Source organism: Falco peregrinus, chromosome 6 (genome assembly GCF_023634155.1).
Source record: "Falco peregrinus isolate bFalPer1 chromosome 6, bFalPer1.pri, whole genome shotgun sequence".
Lineage (NCBI taxonomy): Eukaryota > Metazoa > Chordata > Aves > Falconiformes > Falconidae > Falco > Falco peregrinus.
This window is the reverse complement of record NC_073726.1, coordinates 59,884,665-59,910,725: the sequence shown is the minus strand read 5'-3', so window position 1 is coordinate 59,910,725 and position 26,061 is coordinate 59,884,665. Positions and strand designations below refer to the sequence as shown.

The 26,061-nt window shown below is 52.2% G+C and overlaps 2 protein-coding genes and 1 long non-coding RNA gene across 6 annotated transcripts in view; 2 read left to right on the top strand and 1 right to left on the bottom strand.

Moving 5' to 3' along the window:
• Positions 1 to 21,041, top strand: part of MCM5 (minichromosome maintenance complex component 5) — a 70,584-nt gene extending 49,543 nt beyond the window's left edge. Inside the window, exons 1-17 of one of the 3 annotated variants that reach the window (XM_055809344.1) lie at positions 10,592 to 10,707; positions 11,013 to 11,195; positions 12,101 to 12,227; positions 12,339 to 12,467; positions 12,921 to 13,093; positions 14,361 to 14,516; positions 14,614 to 14,780; positions 15,390 to 15,561; positions 15,733 to 15,844; positions 16,593 to 16,736; positions 17,051 to 17,116; positions 18,074 to 18,250; positions 18,354 to 18,466; positions 18,736 to 18,864; positions 19,128 to 19,270; positions 20,112 to 20,239; positions 20,682 to 21,041. In XM_055809344.1, the coding sequence (XP_055665319.1) occupies positions 11,029 to 11,195; positions 12,101 to 12,227; positions 12,339 to 12,467; positions 12,921 to 13,093; positions 14,361 to 14,516; positions 14,614 to 14,780; positions 15,390 to 15,561; positions 15,733 to 15,844; positions 16,593 to 16,736; positions 17,051 to 17,116; positions 18,074 to 18,250; positions 18,354 to 18,466; positions 18,736 to 18,864; positions 19,128 to 19,270; positions 20,112 to 20,239; positions 20,682 to 20,783 (2,205 nt within the window). In that variant the 5' untranslated portion in view covers positions 10,592 to 10,707; positions 11,013 to 11,028 and the 3' untranslated portion in view covers positions 20,784 to 21,041. Of the gene's footprint in view, positions 1 to 10,591; positions 10,716 to 11,012; positions 11,196 to 12,100; positions 12,228 to 12,338; positions 12,468 to 12,920; positions 13,094 to 14,360; positions 14,517 to 14,613; positions 14,781 to 15,389; positions 15,562 to 15,732; positions 15,845 to 16,592; positions 16,737 to 17,050; positions 17,117 to 18,073; positions 18,251 to 18,353; positions 18,467 to 18,735; positions 18,865 to 19,127; positions 19,271 to 20,111; positions 20,240 to 20,681 lie in introns of those variants that run through there. The other 2 variants (XM_055809345.1, XM_055809343.1) reach the window with 2 other exon arrangements.
• Positions 1,860 to 8,297, top strand: HMOX1 (heme oxygenase 1). Its single transcript, XM_005244466.4, has 5 exons — positions 1,860 to 2,018; positions 2,342 to 2,462; positions 4,862 to 5,353; positions 5,935 to 6,043; positions 7,567 to 8,297. The coding sequence occupies exons 1-5, from the start codon at positions 1,987 to 1,989 to the stop codon at positions 7,701 to 7,703; spliced, it is 891 nt and encodes a 296-aa protein (XP_005244523.1). The 5' UTR covers positions 1,860 to 1,986; the 3' UTR covers positions 7,704 to 8,297.
• Positions 2,469 to 4,894, bottom strand: LOC129784837 (uncharacterized). Of its 2 annotated transcripts, XR_008747965.1 has the most exons (4): positions 4,757 to 4,894; positions 3,978 to 4,122; positions 3,206 to 3,416; positions 2,469 to 2,725 (listed from the first exon to the last, which is right to left on the bottom strand). It is a non-coding gene; the product is annotated as an uncharacterized LOC129784837 (long non-coding RNA). The 2 variants fall into 2 exon arrangements; XR_008747964.1 differs by lacking the exon at positions 4,757 to 4,894 and having other exon boundaries at positions 3,978 to 4,609.
• Positions 21,042 to 26,061: the final 5,020 nt, after the last annotated feature.

Sequence of the window (26,061 nt, the reverse complement as noted above, 5' to 3'; positions counted from 1 at the left end):
TGATGCCAGAGGGAAATTCTCATTTCAGGGCCATCCCTGTGGCAAAATGGCATCAATGTTTTCAGGAGGGACTGGCCATGCAGCCCTGTGCTCCTGTGGACTCCGCACAGGAGTCCTCTCTCAGGGGATGTCTGGGGCTTTGTCACAGTTGCTTCAAAGGTGCAGACATCCGGACCCATTCATTTTACCCTACAGAAAAACAAGCAAGGCAGCAGCAAGTTGTCTGCAGTGGGATGGGGGTAAGAGTGGAACATGACAGCTTTTGCTAGCAAGCACTGTGGCTTTAAAAGACAAAAGCAAGACAGGAAAAGTCTGGCTGAGTCAGGGTGGAAGCGCTGAGTAATCCTTCCTGAGCACTGCACCGCACACCAGATGTCTGCCTGAGTTGAAAAATAAGCACGGAAGCATATTTCCTCCAGGACAGCTTTTGAACCTGCAGCATCAAACCCAAGCGTGGCCAGGTGTCGGTGCTATGAGAAGGAGATATGTGTGGCTTGGACAGCAGCAGCCACCAGCAAAGCCCCAGAGAGGACTTGCTGGAGGGGACAGACAGATGATGCCACAGTCCTTCTGCCACCTCCCCAGCCTCTGCCTCCCTACCACCTGCTGCACGACTGCAGCACAGGGCTTTCTCACAACCACAGCAGCAGGGGAAAGGTGGCTTTTAAGTACCCTGCTCTTTGGGTTGAGCACAGAACGTGTGGTTTTCTGAAGTACAGCTGGCCAATGCATCATCTGTCCTGGCTAGCCCTGCTCCCAGCACAGCTACAGTTGGACAAGAAGGGCCCTGCTTCACCTGTTGACTGCCTCACTGACCACTTTGCCAGACAGAACAGCAGAGCAGCCAGCTACTGGCAGAGGCACCTTATCCAATTCTTTTTTCTCAAGCCAGAGAAATGAGTTGCCTTTGAAAGTCTCTGCAGACTTCCTCAGTTTCCCCCCCCAAGTCTCGCACGACAACTTTGCAGTTCATCAGCTACCCCAGCCGCCTTCTGGGTATCTAGGAGATGGAGTGCTATTCTCCTAAATTGCCTTGTACACAGCTACAGTAACAGCAGGGGCCAGTTGCCACACAAATCAGATGGCATTTTTTCAATGCACAAGACAGCATGGGAAGGATTTCACTGTGCCTCAGTGCTGGCACAGCCGTGCTAGCTCTGTGCAAAATCACAGGGTTTACTCCCCAGTGCCTAGCACCGAGCAAGGGCAGTTCTAGTGCTCACAGACCAGAGCTGGTGCATGCACGTGCCACAGCAGCCAGATTACTCTGGGTGCCCACGACTGGTACATACCCCAGGGTGCCTGCGGTGCTCCCTGCCGTGCAGGGGGTATGCTCCTAACCGGTAGTGCTGAGCTCCCCACCCCACGGTCCGCAAATACGATGTTACCTGAAAGACTCCGTGAAGATGTGCACAGTTATGGGAAAGACGACGATTACACCCAAGCCATGCTAGAGCAGATGAAGGCGGGTGCTGTTACTGGCACCCCAGGGAGGGGGGTGCCAGGACACAAACTGGGCTGGAAGGAGAGGAGGTTGCCCACCCTGACCCAGGCACTAGCCCTGTGAAGCCACCCCTCCTCGTCCAGCCCTGCAGCCCCCAGCACAGCCAGCCCCTCTTGCAGCACGGGCACTGCGCTGAGAGGGTTGGGGAGCCAGGCACCCTTGAAGGAGAAGTTACGGACAGCCTCTTGTTTGTGCTTAGTTATCAAAGTGAATCAGGTGACTTCCTTCTCGTCCCTTGGGGCTACAGGCAAGCAGGGGCTGCCAGCCAAGCTGGGAAGGGAAGTGCAATCGTGTTGCAAGAAGTTTGCACCGAGGCTGAGGTCAGCGGCCGGGCCGCTCACGTGGCCTGGCTGTATAAAGCTGGATGCTGAGCCGGGCTGCCCAGCTCAGAGCTTCGCTGTCCTGGGAGCAGCAGGGAAGGAGGAGAGCACGAGCAAGAAAAAACAACAGGCAAGCGGAGGAGTGAAACGACGTGGAGAAACATGGAAACTTCCCAGGCACACCGATCTGAAGGGTGAGAGTGGGATGGGAACCAGAGGGGATTTTTTTGCCAGAGGAGTGTTGCATTTCTCCCCTTGCTTTTAGGCACGCTGTTCCTGTTTCTGCTCTGCAGGGAACGGCATGTGCCTGCTTTCACCTCTGGATGGAGTCTGTCAGTCTTCCTTGCTCGGACAGCGTTTGGGATGCTAGTGCTCCCTGATTCCCATCCACGGCTCTTGGGAATGCTCTGCTCCTTTTCCTGCCACCCCAGGGTCCCCGTTTTTTCCTGGAGAGCTAAGATCCATTTTGCCAAAGGAGAGTGACAGCATTGCCTTCTGTTTTGTGGCTCTTCCACAGCATGTCCAGGGACCTGTCAGAACTGATGAAGGAAGCTACCAAGGAAGTGCACGAGCAGGCGGAGAACACGCCGTTCATGAAGAACTTCCAGAAAGGGCAGGTGTCGCTCCATGAGTTTAAGGTACTTTTGTAGCAGCATTACTTGGGGATGGGATTTCCTCGCCAGGAAATAAAACGTCAGATCAGATGGGGCTGTGCAGGGTCTAAAGAAGGGGGGGAGGATGGGGACGGCATGAGGAAGGAGGTCCTTTGCATTACAACTGTCTGGTATCAGCATCTCCTGTGCAAAACATGCTCTTCATCAAACTCCAGCATCCCAAGATCTTACCAGCTCCTCTGGCAGAAGGCAGCACAGGATTGTGCGTATCAGGATGGACAGCCAAGCTGCAACAGGATAAAAAAAGACAAAGAGCTGATGAGATTAAGGCAATTGCTTTTCTCTTTCCTCATAAATGCCTGCATGTTAATTACTGGCAACGATAGGTAATGGAGATACGACTATATGGAGATACTTGAGCAGCTGAAATGCCCCAAAGAGGGAGAATACTAAATTTACAGCACTCTAAGCAGCTACAGCTAGAATAATAGTGAGAAAGTGAGTATGTGGGATCATCTCTGGCACTGACCTTTGCAATGTTTCAGTTGTCACCTGGTTTATACCAGAGCTGATACTGTGAACATTAATAAGGGAGGCAGACTGAGTTTGAGCAAGCCATGTCTGCCACTAGCGTATAGAAGCTCGTTACTTTTCTTAAGATAAAAGAGAAACATTTGCAGATATTAGCCTGCTCTGACCTAGCTAGATACATGATTCCTGGGATCTGAGCTACATAACAAAGCCAGGAGCAAAAACAAAGCACACACCTGGGCCAGAAATTCCTGGGAGGCTATAGGATGTGACGCATGGACTTGCAAATAACAGCTAGTGATCCAACCTGTGGCTTAATTACTTTGTTGTTGAATTGTTCCTTAGCAAATAAATCCACAAGAGCAGGAAAAAGACTACTTATTTCTGGCAGGTTGCATCCAGGATACTTAGTCAAGCATAAATTTAATCTCACGTGCCAATTTCCTGCTGTTAGAAATGTGACATTGGTTAGGCAGTGAACTTTGAGACAGGCTGGCAGTAACATAAAAAGTCAGGCCCTCACAAATACAGCCCAGTTTCTCAGAAGATATTTACATACTGTCAGGGAGAGTGAGATGTGATGTGGGTTTTAAAAAGCAACGACAGCTTTCAACATTTCCCATTAAACCACTACTTGCCTCTGAAAACAACCAGTCACGTTATATTTTCTTAATTTGTTAGGCAATGCTCCTGTATTTTGTTTCTTTTCCAGTAAGCTGGGTAACAGGTTATTGTTTAAAAACCTCTGTTTTTGTTTACTCTCTTGGCAAACCTATATATCTACCCTGATACGTGACTCCCCAGACTGACTATTTGTTTCCACAACCAAGCCACTGCCTGTGTGCTTATCAAAGTCCTATTTGCTGGCACAGTGGGGAAAGGTTGAAACGGCAACTCCTTTACTGCAGAACTGACTGCTTTATGGGAGAGAAAACTTTCTCTCCTGTCTACCAGCATAACATTCCCCAAGCCCCCCACCCCAAACCCCACGCACCCGTACTGCAATACCTTCACGTTTTACCCTTTACTGCTGATAAGGGATTCCAGTCCAAGGAAGGGGTGCTGTGGCTGTACACATGAATACAGCCTCTGAAAAGAGTATGCCAGGGGAAGGAAAGAATACAGCCAGACTGTCTTATTCCACGTGGAAAAGCTGGCAGATAGAAGAGAATTGCGTAAGCTGGGGAAAACAACAATAACAGTGGTTTCAAAATTGAGAGGAGAACGCACAGCCTCGCAGCACTCCTTCACAAAGGCATCTGTCAGAGGCACGCTGTGCTTCCAGCCTCCTTTTATGTTGTCTCCTCGGGGCAACCAAGGAAGCAACCCCACTTGCAAGACCAAATGAGGAGAGCAGTGGTGTCTCAGTTCCCAGGATGGTGGGATGCCAACAGGATGAATACATTGAAAAATAAACAGGGTGTGTCATCATCTCCCAAGGCCCCAGCAAGGGAAGCCACATCTTGAGGCATTCAGATTTAAACAATGCACCAGCAAATATACCTTTGGGAATACCCTATTGACTGAGGGAACAGGGAGAATAGGCCAGGCATGACATAAGATGGCTCCAGTTTCCAGTACATCAAGCTGCAAGATCTTTAACTTAAAAGGTGAAGGCAGCAGCTTTTAAGGGCAGGTAAGACCAGTATCTTGCTGAAAAGGGCTTAGGTCTTACCTGATGCTGCCTCAAGCAGAAGGGGAAGAGCTAAAGGTGTCTCACTGCACCTTGCAGCTCTGTTTTCCACATGGGAAACCTGCAAAACTACAGTCGTGCACGACTGACTCACACGGGGTGTGCCCACAGGTGCCTTTCTTGTTAGCAGGATTTGTCCCTCAAACCTGAAGACGACAGACAGATGCACCTGTAGCTCATCCTCTTCCTTCTCTTTCAGCTGGTTACGGCATCCTTGTACTTCATCTACTCTGCTCTGGAGGAAGAGATTGAACGTAACAAGAACAACCCAGTTTATGCCCCTGTGTATTTCCCAGTGGAGCTGCACCGGAAAGCTGCCCTAGAGGAAGACTTGGAGTACTTCTACGGCAGCAACTGGAAGGAAGAGATCCCATGTCCTGAGGCTACTCAGAAATATGTCGAGAGGCTCCACTATGTAGGCAAGAACCACCCAGAGCTCCTGGTGGCCCATGCCTACACTCGGTATCTGGGAGACCTGTCTGGGGGGCAGGTGCTGAAGAAAATTGCCCAGAAGGCCCTCCAGCTGCCTAGCACGGGAGAAGGGCTGGCTTTCTTCACGTTTGATGGAGTCTCCAATGCCACCAAGTTCAAGCAGCTCTATCGCTCCCGCATGAATGCCCTCGAGATGGATGTTGCCACTAAGAAAAGAGTTTTGGAGGAGGCCAAGAAAGCCTTCCTGCTAAATATACAGGTGAGTAACAACCAGCCAGCCCTGCCTGCCCACACCCTCTCTGAAACAAGATAATAGCTACAGAGGAAAGACAAAGCCAGTATTTCTGTTGTTGAGTTTCTGGGAAGTTGTGACGAGCAAGCTAGTCAGATGGCTACACTTGTCCAACGTGGCAGCCTAGTAAAAGGCTGGTCTCCGGAAAGCTTTTCTTCCTCCCTCAGGGTTTGAATTCAGTCTCTTCCATGCACCAGTATTCAGATACGAATGAGGGCTTATACTGGGAGTGGGGATCACCACCCATCTGTCCTACCTCTATAGTATAGCTCCACAGGTCCTCTGTGCATGCTTACTAGCCACACAGGTACCTTGCTTTCCCTCCCATCAGATGGGCAATACCTGAGCTGGAAGCTTCTGAGAGAACCTGTGAAGCGAACAAGGAGCATGAAAGACATGCTCTTGACCCCACAGGCAGGTTATGTTTTGTGCAAAAAGTACCAAGAGACTTAGACTGAAGGCTTGTGTCTTCCTCTAGTTCTTAAAGTGCCTGGGGCAGGGGCAGGGAAGAGGTGGCCACCTAACGAGACAGTATTCCCTCTTCTCAGGTGTTTGAGGCATTGCAGAAGCTGGTGTCTAAGGGCCAGGAGAATGATCACCCCGTGCAGCCGAAGGCAGAGCTTCGCACAAGGAACATGAACAGGTCATACCAGCACGGTAAGCCACTTCCAAGGGCAGGTGTTTAACATTGCCCCTTTGTGGTTTTGCTTTCCTTCCTTTGTTGTCCTTTGTAAAAGCCACTGAGAAATGAGCATGAGATGCTTCTCCAGCCATCAGCAGCAGTGCAAGGTGCGATGGTGTGTGCAAAGCTCCTTCTAGACACGACTGAGGAAGGATGACACGTGGGCTCTCCAGAAATAGTGTCAGTGAGGGAGCTTTACAAGAAGAGACTCCCCTCTCGTCCTCTTAGGCTTTAACAAGGGCAAGGTTTGCTCGCCACATGGGTTTTGACCACAGGGAAAACTGGTTGAGTTCACAGAACTAAAGGCAGCACTTTTGGGCCCAGCAGATCAGCCACGGTGCTGTGATTCTGACAGAAGTTTCTTTCAGACACAGATCCCTATCCCAACAGCCTGTCCTTTTGGATTAAATCTCCCTCTGGTCACTTTTCTGCCTTCCAGAAGCATTTACTGAAAGCACTCCTGAAAGTGTGCTGGGTTTGCAGTGAACATCATTCTGGATGGTGCAACGTAACCAGCTGGGAAGTGGGGATGTGCAGGCTGCCCATCAGTTTTGCAAGACTTAAAAAGCTCCACTGCTGGCAAGGGCCGATCCCGAACTGGGCAAAGCCCGAGCAGCAGCTGCAAGCAAAGCAATCCCTTTTCAGTCAGGCTTGTGACTGAGTGAGGAGTGGGCTCAGATGTTTACAAAGGAGAGTGGTTTCCCTGATAATGTGTGATGCAAATAAAAAAGCCCTTATAAAGACCTACTGATTCTGAAACAAAAAGGGAGATTTTTCAGTGCATACGGGACTGAACCACAGTTTTCCTGTGGCAAAAAATATAAAGCAGACCTCATCTTACACATCTCTAGACAATGAAGCTTAAAGCTACTTCTTTAGGAAAGTGAGAAAAAGTTCTCTGTGAAGCTTTGCCATTCCTTTCCCAATATGCTCATAAAAGTAAGATTTTCAGAAAAGTTTGGTGTTGGATGAGGAATCCCATCCTGAAGTTACACTGAGAAAATTACCTGGAGTGCTGAGGACTGTTTAAGGTCATTCGATGCCTACGAATCAAACCAACGAAAAGCAGGAGACAAAATGCCTTTTAAAATTCTGACTTCGTTGGAGACAAAATGCCTTTTAAAATTCTGACTTAAGTATTTGGCTGTCTTCTGCACACATCAGGGGTTTGATGGAACTGGGCGGTGCATTTGTAAGCCTGTAAGGAGATAAGGGAAGAGGCCAGCACTTGCAGGTACTCAGATACAGGCAGGAGAGGTTGTGAGCCTTTGCGATTCCCAGGTCGAGCCTGCTGCTTCCCTTCCTCACTGACCTCAGGAGAGAAGAACCTGCTGCTGCCGCTTCCCCCAGCCCAACCAAGCTCTGGCCTTCCTCCCTCTCCCCTTGACAACTCCAGCAGGGTCTGCTCTGGCAGTGGGGAGAGCAAGCGATACCAGCGGCTTCTTGCCTCACCCTCTTCTTACCCACCTTTTTTTTTCTCCTTCCCTACTTGATCTAGGTCCAGCACCTGGGAAAGAAAGTGAGAAGACAAGTGGGAGACACAAAGACATGATGCCCACAACTCCCCTGGTGCGGTGGATCCTGGCGCTTGGCTTCCTAGCCATGACAGTTGCCGTGGGCTTATTTGCCATGTGAAAGAGCAGGACCTTCCTTTTCTTTGTGCCTTCCCTCATCCTGAACTAATCCACCTTTCCCAGTCCTCGTGAGAGAAATCCCCCCCGACTGGCTACTGTGATCTTGGCTCTGCCACTAATATTAGGAGACTTTTCTCCCCAGAAATCAAACAGAGTGCTGTAAGGGGGTTCAAAGTCTCTCTCATGCTTGGTGTCAGCTCTTCTCAGAGACTAACTTTACCACCAAAAACTATGGGTAGAAAAGGCTAAAAACAACAGCCAAGAATTGTCGTTGCCTTACAGAGTGTCTGCAAAATCCTACAGGATCAGAAACGCAGCTTTGACATGTGTCTCGCCTCAGAAATACGACGCTCCCCAGAGCTCTGTTTGCTCAATTTTTTTATACTGCTAGATAATACTGTGATCACTTTTTCTGTGGAGCCACACGGCTCCTGTGAGTTACAGACTGTTTTCTATGACACTAGTAGGTCTTTGTTAATTCTTTCTCCAATCATTTTTGGTTTTTAAAAAGCAGAAGACGGTTGTTGAAGATACAATGTCATCCTCTTGTCTGGTTATATAATTTATACACATAAACTTCAATGTAAAATCTTCAGGCCTGGTGGTTCCTGTTATTAAAGCCTTACCTGGGAAGAGAGGAGGAATCTTTCTTCCTCCCAGTTCTGTGTCTTTTGAAGCTGCTGCCCCCACAGCCATGACAATAGACGGAAGTGGGAGCTATCATCAGAGCCAGACTCTGCTCCCACTCAGTGCTAATAATAACCTGTTACAAGCTGGGGCAGGTATCTTCAGCTCCTACACACTGGTCTCTATTTCTAGAAACCACACGAAATTCTGTGAACATATAAAGTATTTTTAAGGGGTGGAAGCCATATGCGAGAGCTGGCTGCTATTCTGTTAAAAGCAAAAGGTGATGGGACCCTCAACCTGTCAAAACAAGGACAGCTGTCCCTGACTGCTACCAGCTAAGGGTTCCATTACCAGACTGTCTTTGCCAGAACTTTGCCAGCACAAATCAGAAAAGCAAGTATGTCTTCACCACCCAGAAATGAAAGGCACAGTAGGTTTTGCTCCTACGAGGCAGGTAAATGAGAGACATCAAGCATGCACACCCTCACCTAGGTAACAAACCAACCCAACTTACTCCCAGGATTCAGCACACACACGGCATTGCTAAAGACACTCCAAACACACAGGACTGCTGGAGCAGCCCATGCATACAGCTTTCTTTCCCCTCTTTTTGCTGAGGCAGATATCTGCAGGGCTGGCTTTGTGGCCAGCCACTATTACGGCCATAGGCCCTATCTGCTTTGGAGGGTCCTCTAACACAGGAGTCACTGCAGGAGCGGGTGCAGTTCGGGTATGGCACAGCAGGCACACTGACAAGGCCATTACCTATCACCTCAGAGTCCCTTCCTCTCTTTCTACCAGAAAGCCTCTGTGATCAACCTGTCTCCGTGATGCCGTCTGTTCTGGTTGTGACCTTAATCCCAAAGACATGCTTTCCTACTGATCCGTTTTAACGATCAGCACTGAACCTGCTCAAACAGCAAGAATCAGAAGGCAGGTCCTGCTGAGAATAAGCAGTGGGAAAGATGGGCTGTCATTAATCTCAGGCGCTTCTCTGCCCTGCCTCCCTTCCAAAATCCCCTTTAATGCTTCTCTATTTGGACCCATTTGCCAACGCCTGGTAGAAAAAACAGTTAATTCTTTAAAAAAAAGATATCTGAAAAGCTGGGATATGAGCTTTAAAGCTATTAAAATACAAGAACATTCAAATTCATATTAAGTTCTACCTATTCAGTCCCTCTAACCCACTCCAACTAAATCATTATGTTCATTCAACCATGCTGAACAACTAACAAAACATTCCAAACACGCAAACAAATGCCCACGAGCTCTGAAATGCACTCTTGCCACACTCGGCCCCTCCTGCCGCTGAAAGAGATCATAACTGTGACCTCAAAGTTAGGAAACCTGGGTCCAGCCTGCTCACGGCAGAAGGGGTGTGGTGCTCTGGGTATCGCACGGCCATTGCGCTACCGCACGCTAGAGGACCCCAGACTGAGCTTCAAGCAGTCTTCAGAAGTAGAGGCTAAAGCTTTGCTTGTACTTGGCTGCGACACTGGTATCTGGTTTCTCTGCAATGACGGGATGGTCTGTTATTTTGCACCCGCCGCAGTTAAAACCTCCCTCGCACCGCACCGCGCCGCCCAGCTTCGTTTTCATCTCTGCTGGGCACGACCCCGTTTCTGAAGGGCCAGAATGCTGACGCGATGACCCGCCAGCCGCCCCCCAAAATACACCGCTAGTCACGAGACAAGCGCCCCGGAGAACACGCACGCTGAGGCGGCGGCAGCACCACCGGCAGCCGCCCCCGTTCGGGTGCCGCCAGCCCCGCTGCCCTGCCGGGGCCACCCCTGCGGCGGTGCGGCCTGCCTGCCATTTCCCCACAGCGCATCCCACCGCAACAGGCCCGGCCCGGCCCCTCCAGCCTACAGCAACCTACCGCTCAGGGTCCACCACCCCCCGAGCCCCGCAGGCGGAGCCCCCAGCCGCCCCCCAGGAGCCGGCAGCAGTCATTCATTTTACCCTCGGTAACTAACGCCTCCGCCCACCCCTCGGCCTGCAACGCTGCCCCCGCCGCGGCCGCGCCTCCCACCCGACAGCTGGGGGCCACCGACGCGCTCCCCCGCCCCGCCCCGCCACCGAGATCCCGCCCGCCATTTCGCCTCTCCCCTCCCCGCCCTTCTCCCCCAGATTTCGCGCCAAACCGCGCGCGGCCGGCAGGGGACGGCGCGCCCCGACCAATCTACGGCAGCGGCGAGGCCACGCTCTTCCTCCCGGGGCGGGGCGAGAGGACGGCGGGGGCCCAATCCGCGGCGGCGCGCTGCGGCCGGGCCAATAGGAGTGCGCGGGGGGGGCGGTGGCGCGCCCCGTGCGGCAGTTTGGTTTCCGCCGCGCGCTGCTTTTGCCGCGAAAAAGTTGGTGGCGGCTTCCCGCAGGTAGCGAGGTGCGGGGCGGGGCGGCGTGGGGTGGAATGGGGTGTCGGGGGTGTCCCTGGGGTGTTGGGGTGGGGGCGGAGGACGACAGGACCGGTGCGTGGGGTGAGTGCGGTGCGGCGGTGGGGGGGATCCCGTGGGACATTTGGTGCGGGGGGGGTGGGAGGAGGAGGGGCCTGGGCCTGAGGCTGAGGCTGGGCCTGGGCCTGGGCCTGGGCCTGGGCCTGGGGCTGAGGCTGGGCCCGGGCCTGAGGCTGGGCCTGGGACGGGGCTGGGCTGGGGCTGACCGTGCACTCCCACCCCCGCAGGGGAGCAGTAGTCGCCATGTCTGGCTTCGACGACCTTGGCGTTTTCTACAGTGACAGCTTTGGGGGTGATGCGTCGGTGGATGAGGGGCAGGTTCGGAAGTCGCAGCTGCAGAAGCGGTTCAAGGAGTTCCTGCGGCAGTACCGGGTGGGCACGGACCGGACGGGCTTCACCTTCAAATACAGGTGCTGCTGCAGCCGCTTTTCTCCTTCTGCACCTTACCCACTCCTCTCCATGCTTCCACTCTGCTGTTAACCTCCTGCCAGCTATGCACACCCCAGAGAGACAATAGCCCATGTCAGCTTTTTTCTTGCCATAGGCTGTGAAGAGCTCTTTGTCAGTATAAGAAATTTTGCCTTTCCCATTTAGCCTTATAGGAAAACTGAGGTCTGGTGTTCTCCCAGATTTTTTGGCAGCCAGGCAGAGGTAGCAATAGAGGGATCCGCACTGCCAGGCTTGCACTTAATTGTGAAATTCAAGGTCTGTCTTGAAGTTCTAGTGCTTTCTGGTCTGGAATTTTGTCTGTATCCATTAAAATCGGTGCAGCACTGTCCACGTGTGCCTTCTGAGGCTGGGAAGGTCCCTTGACCATCCCTTTGCCTGTGCAGCCTGGGGACACACCTGTAGAGCATGAACACGGAGATGTATCATGCCAGGGCTGGAACAGTCTTTCACCTTTCATCTCTGAATTTCATGGATCCTTCCTGGCTTTTCTAAGGAGAACATTGCCTGCTGTGCTATTACTTTGGTGTCTTTAAACCATATTTTAGGTATAATAGTGTATTATCTTGTGTAGAAGTTTTCCAGTTGCCTGTCTGGTTGTTTAGTAAACCATTAGTGCTTTGCATTGTGACTGCAAGCCCTGGTGTCCCTGGTCTTTCTGTCATTTTCTGTTAAATTTCAAAGTGGTTTTGGGTGAAAGATTTGCCCTGGTCCCCCTGTGCTTCTCTTGGCATTCTCTTGATTTTCCCTGTTTGCTTTCCAAACCAAGGACTCCCTTCAGAACCTTTCTTCTCTTCTCCTTGCTTGTCATAAGGTCACTGTGGGTGACTGCTGCTTTCTGCCCTGCAAACCGCTTATTGCCTTCCAGGGATGAGCTTAAACGCCACTATAACCTGAGTCAGTACTGGGTGGAGGTGGAGATGGAAGACTTGGCCAGCTTTGATGAAGATCTTGCTGACTATCTCTACAAGCAACCAGCAGAGCACCTGCATCTGGTAAGGGTGGAGGAGGCTGGCAACCTGGCATGCTGACGTTGTCACATCGTGAGAGCAGCTCTGACAATATACTGTAATATACCTGTAATATCCTAGTTATTCCCTTTCTAGTTGGAAGAAGCAGCAAAAGAAGTTGCAGATGAGGTTACCCGTCCTCGTCCTTCAGGGGAGGAAACTCTCCAAGATATCCAGGTGATGCTGAGATCAGATGCCAATGCAGCCAACATCCGCAGCCTGAAGGTGAGGTGAATAGGCTGTCACACTGAGCAGTGAGTGACAGGGCTTCCTTGTGTGTGGTCGTGATTGCAGGAAAGCTTTTGGTACTTGATTGTGTAGTTCAGGACATGGGTTGTACATTAATTCACAAGGAGAGATACCCTGCAACTTAAATCACACTGCAAACGACTGTTATTGCTGGTCCCTGCTGCGGGGACATTATTGCTGTTGATGATGTTCTGCATGGAGTGTTTTGTTCTTTCCTCTCTTGCTTTGAAATCAGCATGGCTTAAGTCATGCCACATTCCTCTGTTGCTGCAGAGCAGAAGAGTGACATTGTGCAGGCTTTTTTGTTCTGGTACTTTAGTCTCATGAATGTGGGAAGTGTGGCTAAGAAAGAACTGTGTTTCTTTAGCTTCTATATTTTCCCAGCCATCCTCCAGTGATGACTTTCTCACCTTTCCTTTTCCTTTTCAGTCTGACCAGATGTCCCACCTTGTGAAGATCCCTGGGATCGTAATTGCAGCAACCCCTGTGAGAGCCAAAGCCACCAGAATAGCCATCCAGTGCCGTAGCTGCCGCAACACCATCAGCAACATCGCGGTGCGCCCAGGCCTGGAGGGTTATGCTCTTCCCAGGAAATGCAACACGTAAGGGCTGACATGGGGATACGTGCAGCAGGCTGGTGGGGGAAAAAAAGACTGTGCCCCCTTCTCTTCCTCCCCCTCCATCCCATGAGCACCGCAGAGTCAGCTCCCTCTTGCACCAGACAAGCATCTGTGCTGCCTTCTGCCTCCTCCCTACGTTTTGCCCTTGTGGCTGCATGCACCTGTGGCTGGCGAGTTTTAGTTCCATACATCCGTGGTCACGCTGGTTTTGATGCTGCCTGACCAGTGCTGCAAGCAGTGTTGAGCAGCCATGTCCAGGGAGTTCTTTTTATCTGTAGGGCATTTTGCCTCGTGTACCTAAAGGTTCATTCCTGCCTCTAGCTGTCCCATAATGCTGTGTTAAGCTGCTGTCCTTTTTCAAACAAACTTCTTTCTTCTGCTTCCCCCTCTCCAGGGGGCTGTTTTGCGTTACCTTCTGTAGGGATGCCTTGCTACTAACCTTCAAATCCTGCTTTACAGCTCTGGATGCCAATGTGAACTGTGAGCATGAGGCTGCCGCTGTGCTGCAGCTCCTACGCCAACTGAATCCTAGTGGGTTGCGTCTTCGAGCTCATGCCTGCCAGTATTATTTTCTGTGGCTTACCTATAATGCAACTTGAGAAGCCTTTGGGATAGGGATCGTTCCTGCACGTAGTCTGTATGGCACCTCACACCTGATCCTTGACTGTGTGAGTGCATCTGCACTCTTGTGTTACCCTCCCTGAAAGCTCTGCGTGGAGTCAGGCATCGGTAGTGATGTACTGAGACAGCAGCAGGACACGGAGGTGCTCCTTGTCTCGGAGAGCTTGTAGTCTAGCAAGGCAAATGTGTCTCGAGAGACTGAGAGGTTGATGGCAGCCTTGTCACATTGCTAATTGCTTTCTCACCAGAAACCACTTAACATTTGCTTTGTGTGCGAGGTCATAAAGAAAAATGCCCTGCTGTGTTGCTGAGCGTATACTGTTACCTTCTGTGTAATTAATGAATTACCTTCCTCCCTGCTTTTAGCTTGCAGGGGACAGGGGGAAGGCAGGGAGAGCACTCAGACAAGTATCACCCTGTTTATGGCTTGTTCTCCTGCATGCTTTCGGCAGCTGTTGACAAGACAGGGGGCTTGGTATGGCCTTGTGTGACTGCCATTCTCACCTGCTGGGCACTGCTCAGGGGGGCGGCTGCTCTGGGCTCTATCACTGCTGTCCCCTCTACAGGGGGGCTCCCAGGGGTGGCTCTTGAGTGCCAGCAACTTTACCTGATGGATCTCTCCGCACAGAGAACAAGCTGGCCGCCCAAAGTGCCCGCTGGACCCCTATTTCATCATGCCAGATAAGTGCAAGTGTGTGGACTTCCAGATCCTGAAGCTGCAGGAGTCCCCAGACGCTGTGCCACATGGCGAGATGCCCCGGCACTTGCAGCTGTACTGCGACAGGTACCGGCGCCGTCTCCCCACCCTGGCCCCGCTGGGTGTTGCTGGTGCCATCCTTTCCCCCACTAAGATTCCTCTGCTTTCCCCTTCCTCCTCTTAGGTACCTGTGCGACAAAGTTGTCCCAGGGAACAGAGTCACTATCATGGGCATCTACTCCATCAAGAAATCTGCCCAGAGCAAGAACAGAAGCCGTGACAACGTGGGCGTGGGCATCCGAAGCGCTTACATTCGCGTGGTGGGCATCCGGGTGGACATGGAGGGCTCAGGTGAGGGCTGCTTTTGGTGACCTGGTCTGTGTTGGTGGCTTGGTGTTGGGAGAGGCCCCTCCCTGAACAAGGTGGTCCCTCAGCAAGGACTGTGTGAAATCACAGCCTGGATCCTTCTCCGCTGCTTAGATGGCAGAAGGTTCAAACCAGTCCAGGGGTCTATCTTGCCCTGGATGCTCTGCAGTAGTCTCCTGTATGACTTTCAGTGATATTAAATGAGGCTTCAGCCTGAGTTCTCCAGGGTATTTAAGTGCTTTTATCTTATTGATCATAGTGGGAATCTACTAAGCCATCCCTGAGGATCTGGGCTGCAGTCAATAGTTACAATTGAGCTATGTATTTAAAACATGGTCCTGACTGTAATTCTCCCTCTGGTTCCTCCAGAGCTGTTTTGCCCAAGATCCTTCCTTTTCTCCTACCAGCCTCAAAGGACACAGCCTGCCTTGCTGGGATAGCAAATGCCTGCCCTCTCCACCCTTTCCACTTGGTGGCACTTGGCATGATCTTAAAGAAGGGATTTTGGTGGTGGCAGGTGGGGGGGGAGTAGTGTCATTTACTTGAAAACATCCATTTGTTTGCTGTTGCATCACTCTCCTCATCTGTGTACAGGACATACCTTTGCTGGCTCAGTGACCCCTCAAGAGGAGGAGGAACTTCGTCGCCTTGCTGCTATGCCCAACATCTATGAGACTATTGCCAAAAGCATTGCTCCCTCCATCTATGGCAGCACCGACATCAAGAAGGCCATTGCCTGCCTCTTATTTGGAGGCTCTCGCAAGAGGTGAGGAAGAGTCATCCTGGTGGAGAGAGAGTGGTGGCATGGTTTTCATTTATCCACAAAGCCTTTGTACAGTCTTCTGGTGGTGCTGCCAGCCACCTGCCACTTTGTCAGCAATGCTTGAAAGGCTCACCCATCTTTCCTGCCTCTCTTCTTCCCACCCTGTCACTCCAGGCTCCCAGATGGGCTGACCCGCAGAGGAGACATCAACTTGCTGATGTTAGGTGACCCCGGTACAGCCAAATCGCAGCTGCTGAAGTTCGTTGAGAAGTGTTCGCCCATTGGGGTAGGTGGCTTGAGGGTGCCCCCTTGTAGTGCAGCTTGTTTCTTCCTTCTGCTCCTGGCATAGCACCAAAGACTAGACGGTGGTCACAGCAGATACCTGCCCGTGCATCCACAGCTGGATCAGCTGGCAGAGGTGCAAACTGCCATTTCTGGTGCTGTCTTGGAAGAGGTGGGGTGCAGGACAGAGGGTGGAGGAGGGAAGGGGGAGCAGGTAATGCCTTTCATTATGATATGAGCCAGGCTATTTGCAGACATCAAAAGACGTGACTGGTGCTGCTGTTTATTGTTGAATCTTGATCAGTGGAGAGGCTGGCTGGTCAGGACAAATGAAGTTGACTGCATCTCAGGCACGAACCTCTAGGCTGAACCCAGGCATGAAATTATACTTTCAGCTGTGCTTTCTTGTAGTCTCTATTAAACTCAGCCCATGACTACATTGTTTCATCGGCAGGGGGGGAAACAAAGCTGATGCAGCAGCCCACCAAACAATGAGTCAGTCCTTGTTCTGCACTGAATACCTGTATTTGTGTGTCTGCAAGCCATCTGGTGCGTCACAGCTGCTTAGTCCACGGGCTGGGACTAGGCAATAGTCTTGCTCTGTACGCAGCAGGTCTGCTTTTTGTATGTGCTGAGGGGTTTTGCTTGAGGTCCTTGAATTTCCTCCAGCAGTGCTGGATTTGGCAGTGCTGGAGGTGCTCCGGAGCCCTACAGCGGCTGACGTGCTGTCCCCTTGTCCTGCATGCTGCTAGGTTTACACCTCAGGGAAAGGCAGCAGTGCTGCCGGCTTGACGGCCTCAGTGATCCGCGACCCTTCCTCCAGGAGTTTCTTCATGGAGGGAGGAGCCATGGTGCTGGCAGATGGGGGAGTGGTGTGCATCGATGAGTTTGACAAGGTACCCGTGGGGCTGCTTGTGTGGGAGCAGGGAAGAGAGCCCTTGGGCTGCCAGCTCCTCCTGGGAGAGCCCAGAGCTGCAGGAGAAAGGGCAACTCCTGATGCTGCCTCATTTTCTTATGGGGAAGGTCAGGGCATGGGGCTGCAGGGAAATCCTGGTTATGTCCTGTGCTCTTGGGCAGAGGTTTCTTGCAGAGCTTTACCTTGGGGGTTAGCATCAGTGGGTGTGTATCTGAGGTCCAGCAGAGGTGACTGATGATGACTTTTTTTTTTTTTTTTTTCTCGCCTCTTTTTTTTCCCATCTTGGATGAGAAGATGCGGGAGGATGACCGTGTAGCCATTCATGAGGCCATGGAGCAGCAAACCATCTCCATTGCTAAGGTGGGCTGTGGGTGCACATCACCCCAGGTCAGGAGCCTGACTTGCCACTGAGTTTCTGAGAGCCCAGCAACCAATGGTCATGCATCTTCTGCCAGAATTGCCTGTTTTAGTGTCCAGGCAGTGGTTTTGATGGTTACTGGTTTCTCTGATCTGAGACTGGTCAGCCCTATGTGTAGGCTTTGGGTTGTCTTCTCTTAGGCAGCTTGAACTTCAACAGGGCTGAAATGAGCTCCCTTTGCTCTGCCTGTCCTCTGCTCCTCTAGATTTAGTAGTTTGGCTGATGTCCCTGTGTCACAGCCTGATGTCACTTCTTTTTCTTCCTTTCCACTGTTCTCCACCCCCTGAGGAGATCTACAGAAACTGTCTGATATCCTGGTACCAGGTCTTCTCTCAAATCAGAGTTTCTCTTTGTTTCCACTGCTCAAGCTTGCTTTTTTTTTTTTTTTTTGGTAGCAGTTCTGCTCCCTCCTGTTTGTTCTGGCCCACCCTTCAGCTGTTCAGCCGGTGGTAACAGAGCACCTGCCACAGCTTTTCCTTGCTGGTCGCTCTTGCCCTGCTACCTGCAGACCTGCACTTTGCCCCCGAAGTTGCCCAGGGACACTCAGCCCCAGCTGCCCAGGTTCTGGCGCAGGTCACAAACCTAGGGTGGGGTCTTGTGTGTCTTTGCCCTTGGCTTGAGGTTCAAATGAAGTTACTCAGTGCTCAAGTCTCAGCTGAAGCCAGTCCTCCTCTAGAAGGACATGTGGGAGCCCCACATAGCTCCTGTGCTGACCCTTCTCCAATATGGAACGACTACAGAGCAACTGGATGCTACTTAAGGGGTTTTATTTATGTGCAAGTGATTGAGGATGAGTCCTTACAAACTGCTTTAGACCTTTTGCTATGAGTTAATAGCCTTCTACCCTGCTGTGACATGGTCATGGTCTTGACCCCATCCATTCCTCCCTCCCTCTGCAGGCAGGAATCACAACCACACTCAACTCTCGGTGCTCAGTGTTGGCAGCTGCCAACTCCGTCTTTGGGCGCTGGGACGAGACCAAGGGTGAGGAGAACATTGATTTTATGCCCACCATCCTGTCCCGGTTTGACATGATCTTCATCGTCAAGGATGAGCACAACGAGGAGCGAGACATGGTGGGTTGGGGCATGTGGGTGCAGTGGGGACTCATGGTGCCCCATTTTTTGGGAGAAGGAAGCAGGGGCGTTCCTGCTGCCTGACTGCCTTCTGCTCTCCTAGACACTGGCCAAGCATGTGATGTCCTTACACGTGAGTGCCTTGACACAGACTCAGGCGGTGGAGGGTGAGATCGAGCTGAACAAGCTGAAGAAGCTCATCTCCTTCTGTCGGACGTGAGTGAGAGGCATGACCTTTTCGCAGTGCCCAGGCTGCCCAGTGGGAGGGAGGCAGCGGTGAGGAGCAAACCACGCAGCAGATGCTTGCAAGTGGTGGCACCCAATCTGGGTGACTTTTTTGAAGTCCCGTCTCAAAAAAAGGGAAGCAAGAGCAGCTCATAATGGTGCCGCAGCATGGTGCAAGGAAGCGAGGGGTGTCTGGGGAACCCTCTGTGCAGGGGACCCTCCCCAGCGGCACTGCTTCCAGCTCCTGTCCCCCCTTGCAGGAGGTGTGGCCCTCGGCTGTCAGTGGCAGCAGCGGAGAAGCTGAAGAACCGCTACATCCTGATGCGGAGCGGCACTCGCCAGCACGAGCAGGAGAGCGACCGCCGCTCCAGCATCCCCATCACCATCCGGTGAGCAGCCCCGCCCTCCTCCCCCCACCGAAACCCTCGGGATTGGGGTTGCATTACTGGGAGTCACCTGGGATAGCCCAGGAAGAGGGGGTTAGTGGGGTGCTGGGGTTTAGGGGAGCCTTCTGTGAACAGGGCAACATTGGAGGTGCCACGGGGGGGCAGAAGGTGGCCAGACCGGAGTAGGTGGGGGTGTCGGGTTGGGTGGAAGGAGAAGACCCCTCATAGCTACTGTAGAAAGCAGGGAACATCTCTTCTGGCTGCAGGCAGCTGGAGGCCATTGTGCGCATTGCTGAGTCCCTGGCAAAGATGAAGCTTCAGCCCTTCGCCACAGAGGCAGACATTGAGGAGGCTTTGCGGCTCTTCCAGGTGTCCACCCTTGATGCAGCCATGTCAGGCAGCCTGTCAGGTGAGGGGGAGATGCTCTGTGCTGGGGGCAGGAGGGACATTATGGGTCTGGTTGCTCGCGGCAGGGAAGACAAGCTCCCCTCCTTTTGCAGCATGATCAAACTAGTAGACTGCAACAAGGCTTTACCGTTGGTCAGATTCTACTGTCTGTGCTGTATCTCCTTCCTCCAGAGGTCAGACCACACTGCTCCTCCTCCATCCAGCCACCTCTCCCACCATCCTCAGGGCTATTTAACTACTTAGCTGAAACGAGCTACAGCTGCACATCATCCATGTCAATCAAGGCCACAGCTGCATGTTATCAATGCTAATCAACCCACTGCCTTCATTCCTCTGCACCCTCCCAGGACCAGGCTGGCAGGGGGTGCTACGAGACAGGTGCTGGACCTGCTTTCTGAGCAAAGGCAAAGCACTGCTTGTGGTGGCAAGGGGCTGTTATGGCTGTGGGGCTGTGGCTCACAGGGAGGGCAACAACGAATAGCACCGAGGGTCTTCACCCATGCTGGACAAGGGAGGGATGGTCTTGGCTCCCTGTGGTCCCAAGAGCAGAGCCCAGTGCTGGAGGTGGTTCCCCAACCTGTTTGTCCTCTTAACATCTTTCCCCGTGGGGGTGGCAACTACATTTCCTTGGGAGGCAGCGTGGCACAAAGGGTTTGAAGGAAGCTCCAGCAGTCATGTCCGCATTCAGCTGTGTCTTTGGAGCTCCACAACCTTTGATGGTAGATTAGTTTATGGGTTTCCTAAAGTCTCAGACATGCTTCTTGTGGGACACACAGGAGATGGGCAGTGGCTTAGAGTGATGCCTGGGTGGCACAGGGAGTTCATGCAGGCTCTCCCTCCAGGGGCAGAAGGCTTCACGACACAGGAGGACCAAGAGATGCTGTCCCGCATTGAGAAGCAGCTCAAGCGTCGCTTTGCCATCGGCTCTCAAGTGTCAGAGCACAGCATTGTCCAGGACTTCACGCGACAGGTGGGACAGGGACCCTGCGGAGGGTTGGGCTGTGAAAGTGGGGACTCCAGGCTGCCGCTTGGGGGGTGAAAGCCATTCCCCAAGAGGTGGCTGAAGAGCGTTCTGGTCATACCTGCTTTTGAAGTTATTTGTAGGGAGTGGTGTGCAGTGTGATTGCAGAGTTTAAGGGAGTGAAGGAAGAATGCATTTTTCTGCAGAAGCACTGAGGTTTGGGGCTGTTTGGGTAGGTTGCTGTGCTACCCTTGGAACCAGAACCATTTGATTTATGATACTGGCTGCAGTCACACGTGAAATAGTGAAAGGAACATCGGCACCTGACGCCACAGGGCTCCTTCCCTTCAAAGAGGGACAAGCCAGGCTTTAGTGGAGGTTGCAGGTTTCTGCTGGACTCTAGTGAGCTTTCCACTGCCAGCTTATCTCCCCTTGTTCTCCCCTTTTCCAGAAATACCCAGAACATGCCATCTACAAGGTGCTGCAGCTGATGATGCGGCGGGGGGAGATCCAGCACCGTATGCAACGCAAAGTCCTCTACCGCCTCAAGTGACCTCCCCATCTCGCACTGAGAGGGAACCGCTGCTGTCTGATGCCTGCGCGTGTACAGGCAGTGCCCCATGGCATTGGAGCCCGCTCCTGGAAGCAGCTTTTCCTTGGGGAGCCAAACAGCCCAGGGCCTCCCTCTTGAACCAGGGTTCGTTCGCGGTGGTCAGAGTTCCCCTTGGATGCTTTGTCACTGTATCATGTTGGTGTTTCTCTGAATTCCAAAAGCTTTTCGTGTGTATTAAAATAAAAACTAGTATTGGTAGCCCAGGGTCTTTGGCTGCTCGGAATGACAGAGGGAACGTATCCCCTTTCCCCTTGAGAGGTAGTGCAGGATTTTGGCTGGAAAGGCATCCCTCCTGCTCATCCCGTGTTACCCACACCCCAGCACCCCCCTGGGGACTTGCCTCAAAGCAGGATGCAATCCCATGGGCAGCACCAGCAGTCCTAAAGGCAGAAACTAATTTCTCACTCGGGGTTTGGTCTGTCTATTAAGATATAAATGCTGTTGGCACAGGCTGCCCTGTTGGGCTTTGGTGTGGGAAGCACCTTACCTGGTCACAGTGTGCAGCAGCTGCCGTCTTCCCAGTCTCCTGGCGGCAGCGGAGGAAACAGCCTGCTGTTCCAGGCTTCAAAGCTGCTCAGCTCTTCCCTCCTTCCCCTCTCCAAGGGCTGCAGCAGTCAAATGCTTTACCCTGCAGCAAAGCGCTTGTGTGAGAGCCCTGCTGGAGGCATGGGCAGAGCCCCCCGTTTGCCCCACTGAGGATGGGGGTGCAGGGTGATGCCCAAGAGCTGTGTGCCCTCATCCAAGTAGCCTCTGCCACCTTGTTTATGTGCTGACTGCTGTAGGGACAGTGGTCCTGCTCACCAGGAACCTCTCGTGCTCTCTGCCCTGGGGTGGGCTTGTGCAGCCACCAGTAGCCCTTCTGTATTTGCTACATGACCTTGCGCTTGTCCAACCCTGCAGGTTTTTATCATTTCTAGCAAAGTAGTATTGGTTCTCTTCAATGTCCTCCTGAAGACCTAAGGTGCAGGTTGTCCCTTGCCAGGCACCTGGGGGCCACTGCCGGTGTGTGAGATGGTGAGGGACTGAAGGCAGTGAAGTCTTGGGCGTTGCAAGCGAGCAAAGACACTGCAGGTGCCAAGAGGCTGCTGCTATGTCTGTGGGTGACCTTCAGGCTGAAAAACACCACAGGAGAGGCTTCGTTAGCAAAAGAAACGTTCAGGGCCAGCAGAGGGTACCAGAGCCTTGAGGATGCTGGGCTGCGGTGCTGCACGCAGCGCTGCTCCCTCTGAGAGCAGGAACCAAGGGGTGCCTTGTGGGAGGGCGCAGAGTGTAGGGTACCCCCAGCCTGGCAGCTGTCACACAAGGACTAGGCTCCACTGCAACCCTTGCCGGGGGGTTCAACAGCATCCTTCTGTTTCTGCACGGCTCACAGTGCACTCCTGATGGGGCTGGAGGTGGTTATGAGGTCGGGGGTCTGTCTAGAGGGGCCAGGGTCATGGTGGCCCTGGTGGGACTGGCTGCACATTCGAGAAACAACCTCCTGCTCTTCATTGTCTAATTTTTCGGATGGGGCTGACCACAAAGAAGGGCTGGAGGGGTGAAGAGGCTGTCCCAAAGGCTCCGAATAGGATAGGCAGGGACAGGTCTCCAGAAACCTCCCCTCAGTCATTGTATTGCCTTGTATTTTCCCTTTAAAAGACTCCTCTTCCCACACTGTTCCCTGGCTAGGAGGTAGGGCTGGAATAAGAGAAGGATGATGCTGCTCTGTGGAGAGGATCAGCTCCATTGAGGAGAAATAAATGAATATGGGAGTAACAGGGCCACATTCTCACCTGGAGACTGGAGTTCCCCAAACCGCCAGTGTCTATTTGAAAGCATCCTGCCCCCCTTGCAGGCTCCTGTGCCCCTGATCAAGCACTTGATATTGCAGCATCAGGAGGTTAAAGCAGGGTCAACACGGCCCCATGCAGCAGCGTGGTGTCATGGCTGTTTTCCTGCCACATGCTGTAGCCCACTCAGTGCTGTTGTAATGGCCCTACGGGTGTCTCAGCCCCTGCCACCCTTCCGCAGTACCTCTGTCCTTGCTTTGGAAATGCTGGCAGTGCCTGTCTGTCTGTGGTCCTTCTTCTGGAGGTGCAGCAAGAGCAAAGCAAACGAGGAGGTGAGTATGGGACTGATACCCACAGCCTGCTGTTAATGCTGCATCTGGAGGAAGATGTGAGCCTCTGTTTCCAGGCTTGGAAAGAGCACCCAGCAGTGGGAAGAGGCTAGGTGGGCAGAGAGTGTGCTGGGAAAGGGACTGGCAAGTGGAACACAGTGCAAACAGCTCTGTTTCCATCACCCTTCTTGTTTCTTTCCTTCCTCCCTCCCTCCCTCCGCAGACATCATCCCAGCCTTTCTTCATGATCTTTGCCCTGTGCTGGAGCAGTAGTGCATGGGTGGATTTTGACTGCTGACTGCCAGTGGTGCTCAGGTGGTGCTCACAAGTTACAGAAGAGCCAGCGTCCCAAGGTACATCAAGCTATGCTGGGTGTTGGCAGGTGCAGAGGTTGGAAATTTTTGGGGGGTTGTTTTGTTGTTTTAATGACATGATAGGAGGCAGAGGCATGTTTCTGTGATGATGATCAGCATGATTGATCTCTTCGTGCTATAAAATGTGTTGATTATACAGCACAAGGTTATGTAAGTGTACGTACAGTTTGAGACATTGTTTAGCAACTAATATGTGCAGCTCTATCACAAGAAGTGGAGCTGGGATGTGTCTAACTCCGGTATCATCTTGGAAATAGAGATCATTGATTAGTAATAGCTTGTTTTGAACATTGCACTGAAGATGGAAATTTTGTGGGGAACAGTTGGGTAAATGCTTGGCAATATGTACTTGACAAGGAGTCGGTGGTCCTCCTGGTGAAGACGACCAGCTTTTTCCTCAAATGATAACTACTTGATGAAGGATTGGTCATCCTCCTGATGAAGGTGCCTAAACTTTAGTCATCCCTGAGGTTCTGGCATGCTGAGACTTGGGACAGAGTCCCTGTCTAGGTGTCCTTTGGTGACCAAAAATACTGTTCTCAAATCCAGTGCTAACAGAGAGAGTAAAACCAGCCAGCCTTAGCCACTTCTCATCTGACCAGTGCAGCGTTCCCTTGCCTAGCCTGCTGACCTGGCCTTGTCCTTTACCTCAGTGCTATGGCGCCAGCACAGGAGGCCCCTTCCCCACCCTTGGCTGGTCACCTGGGGTAGTACAGCTGGATGAGTGAAACCACCACAAACCAGGCAGCTGCCAGGGATGCTCAGGTGCCTTTGATTCAAAGCTTGGGCTGGTGTAAGAGCCACCCACTTCTTGCCACAGTAATGGCCCCCGAAGAACTTGCAGATTACATGTGATTCTGTATGAGAGGTGTTCATCCCTGTGAGCTGGGAGGAGTTTCTCACTCCAAACAGATCCAGTGCACTGGGCTTTTGCCAGCCTTTTTGGATCTCTGTGGGAGGGCCAGGTTGGGATTCATCTGACCAGGTGTCAAGAGCTGTGTCTGAGCAAGATGCTCCATGTCAGTGCAGGGGGGTGAGCGCTTCCAGACAGCAAGCTGTTTTATCCAAAGTAAATGTTTAAAAGAAACCAGAGAAGCTGTGCCCTAGTTGCATTTGTTTTCTCTCTGTTGACTACAAAAGGAGGTCAGGGCAACTAGACTGAGTAGGTATTTTTGCATCATAGGCATCTCAAACTGGGGAGATGTGCGTGTCCTTCCCCCCTGTGTGCTGCACCGCTGTATTGGAGAAGGGCTTTGGTGGAGGCTTGCTTTGGGTGGCTAACTTTGGGGCAGCTTCACTAGGTTTGATTCTCTTTCCTCTTACATCAAGCTCATCAGAATATCTCTCTGGAAATTCAGTGGAGCTCCACTGCTGTAAAATCCAGCAAAGCTGAGTCATCACATCTGCATTGCTCAGATCTCTTCCATCTCTGTGTAGGATGAGAGCTGTTGCAATGCAACAACATAACCTCTGAGAGTGTTGTGAGTGTCACTTCCTCCATAAAATAAAACAAAACTGAACTGCAGAGTCCTGAGGGCTATTGCTCAAGGATGTGAGATAAACACTGGCAAGCAGAATATGCTGATATGGGCAACGTGAGAAACTATCTGAGCTGGTCCACCAAGCACTGACCTCAAACGAAGGAAGCTGGAGCTCCTTCCCCCTTTCTGCTACTGACTTGCTGGGCTAGTTAAGCAAGCGACTTCATCTCCTTGCCTGTCCTGGGTAATAACCTTTTTGGAGCAGAGACCAGCTCTTACCATGATTTTGTGTAGTGCCTGGCACAACAGTAGCCCAGTCTCAGTGGCAGAGTCTATCTGCTGACATAAATAACATTAACACATTCTAAGGCTTCTCCAGCCATCACCAGGCTGAGAACTGATCTCCTGGAGGCAAAGAAATCCCCGTGGTTTCTCTGGACAGTGCCAGAAAAGACCAGGAGACAAAGGGAGAAGTCTCTGGGAGGGAGACCATGGTGCAGTGATGCCATGCTGCAGCAACGCCATGCTGCCATGACATCGCTCATGTGTCGTGGGTCTGGGTGTCTGTGATGTGGTCTGCTGGGCAGGGGTGTCTCATGCTGAGTTTCAAGTCCTTTAGGAAGTTTGACTAACAGCCCGTATCACCTAATTCTGGGCTAGGTTCCTTCAAAATCACTCATTCTCCCAAAGCTGTGTTGTACAAATGCCCGCTACGGTTCTTTCTCCCATTTTGCCCATCCCTTTGCAACATCCTTTGCTCCTTATTGCACACCTGCTCCAGGTTTCTCCCAGCAATGCCAGCCAGTCCATTTTGTCCTCCTCCACTCCACTGCATGGCTCATGCCTGCTCTCTTTTCTCCTCTGCATGGTCATCCCCTCCTATTCCCCTTCTTGGCCATGGCGCTCAGACCCTGGCCACCTTGCAGAGTGCCCAGCACAAGCCTCCCGCTTCTGTTTTCAAGCCTGCTGCCTTCACAGGCAGGCAGGACACTGGGGCATAACATGCTGGATCAGCTTGCAGGGCGGCCTGTTAGGAACGTGACACCAAGGGACATGCATCAGAGAACGTCCCCTGGACCATCTGCTGCTTCTTGGCTGTTCCTTTCCTCCCTGCCCTTCAGCTTTCATCCAGCCAAGATGTGCCACCTCCTCTCCCTGTTCTTGATCTTTACCTCATGTCACCGTCCCTTTATTTCTAATGGTTTGTTTTGGTTTTTTCCCTTTTCTCAGACTCCTGTGCAGGCAATTTGGCCAGAAAAGACAGG

What these genes read in the sequence shown, in the direction of transcription:
- HMOX1 (XM_005244466.4), top strand. Translation starts at nt 1,987, where the DNA reads ATGGAAACTTCCCAGGCACACCGATCTGAAGG. An exon ending in TGTCGCTCCATGAGTTTAAG is followed by an intron (nt 2,463 to 4,861) that starts GTACTTTTGTAG and finishes CTTCTCTTTCAG; the next exon opens with CTGGTTACGGCATCCTTGTA. An exon ending in GAACAGGTCATACCAGCACG is followed by an intron (nt 6,044 to 7,566) that starts GTAAGCCACTTC and finishes TACTTGATCTAG; the next exon opens with GTCCAGCACCTGGGAAAGAA.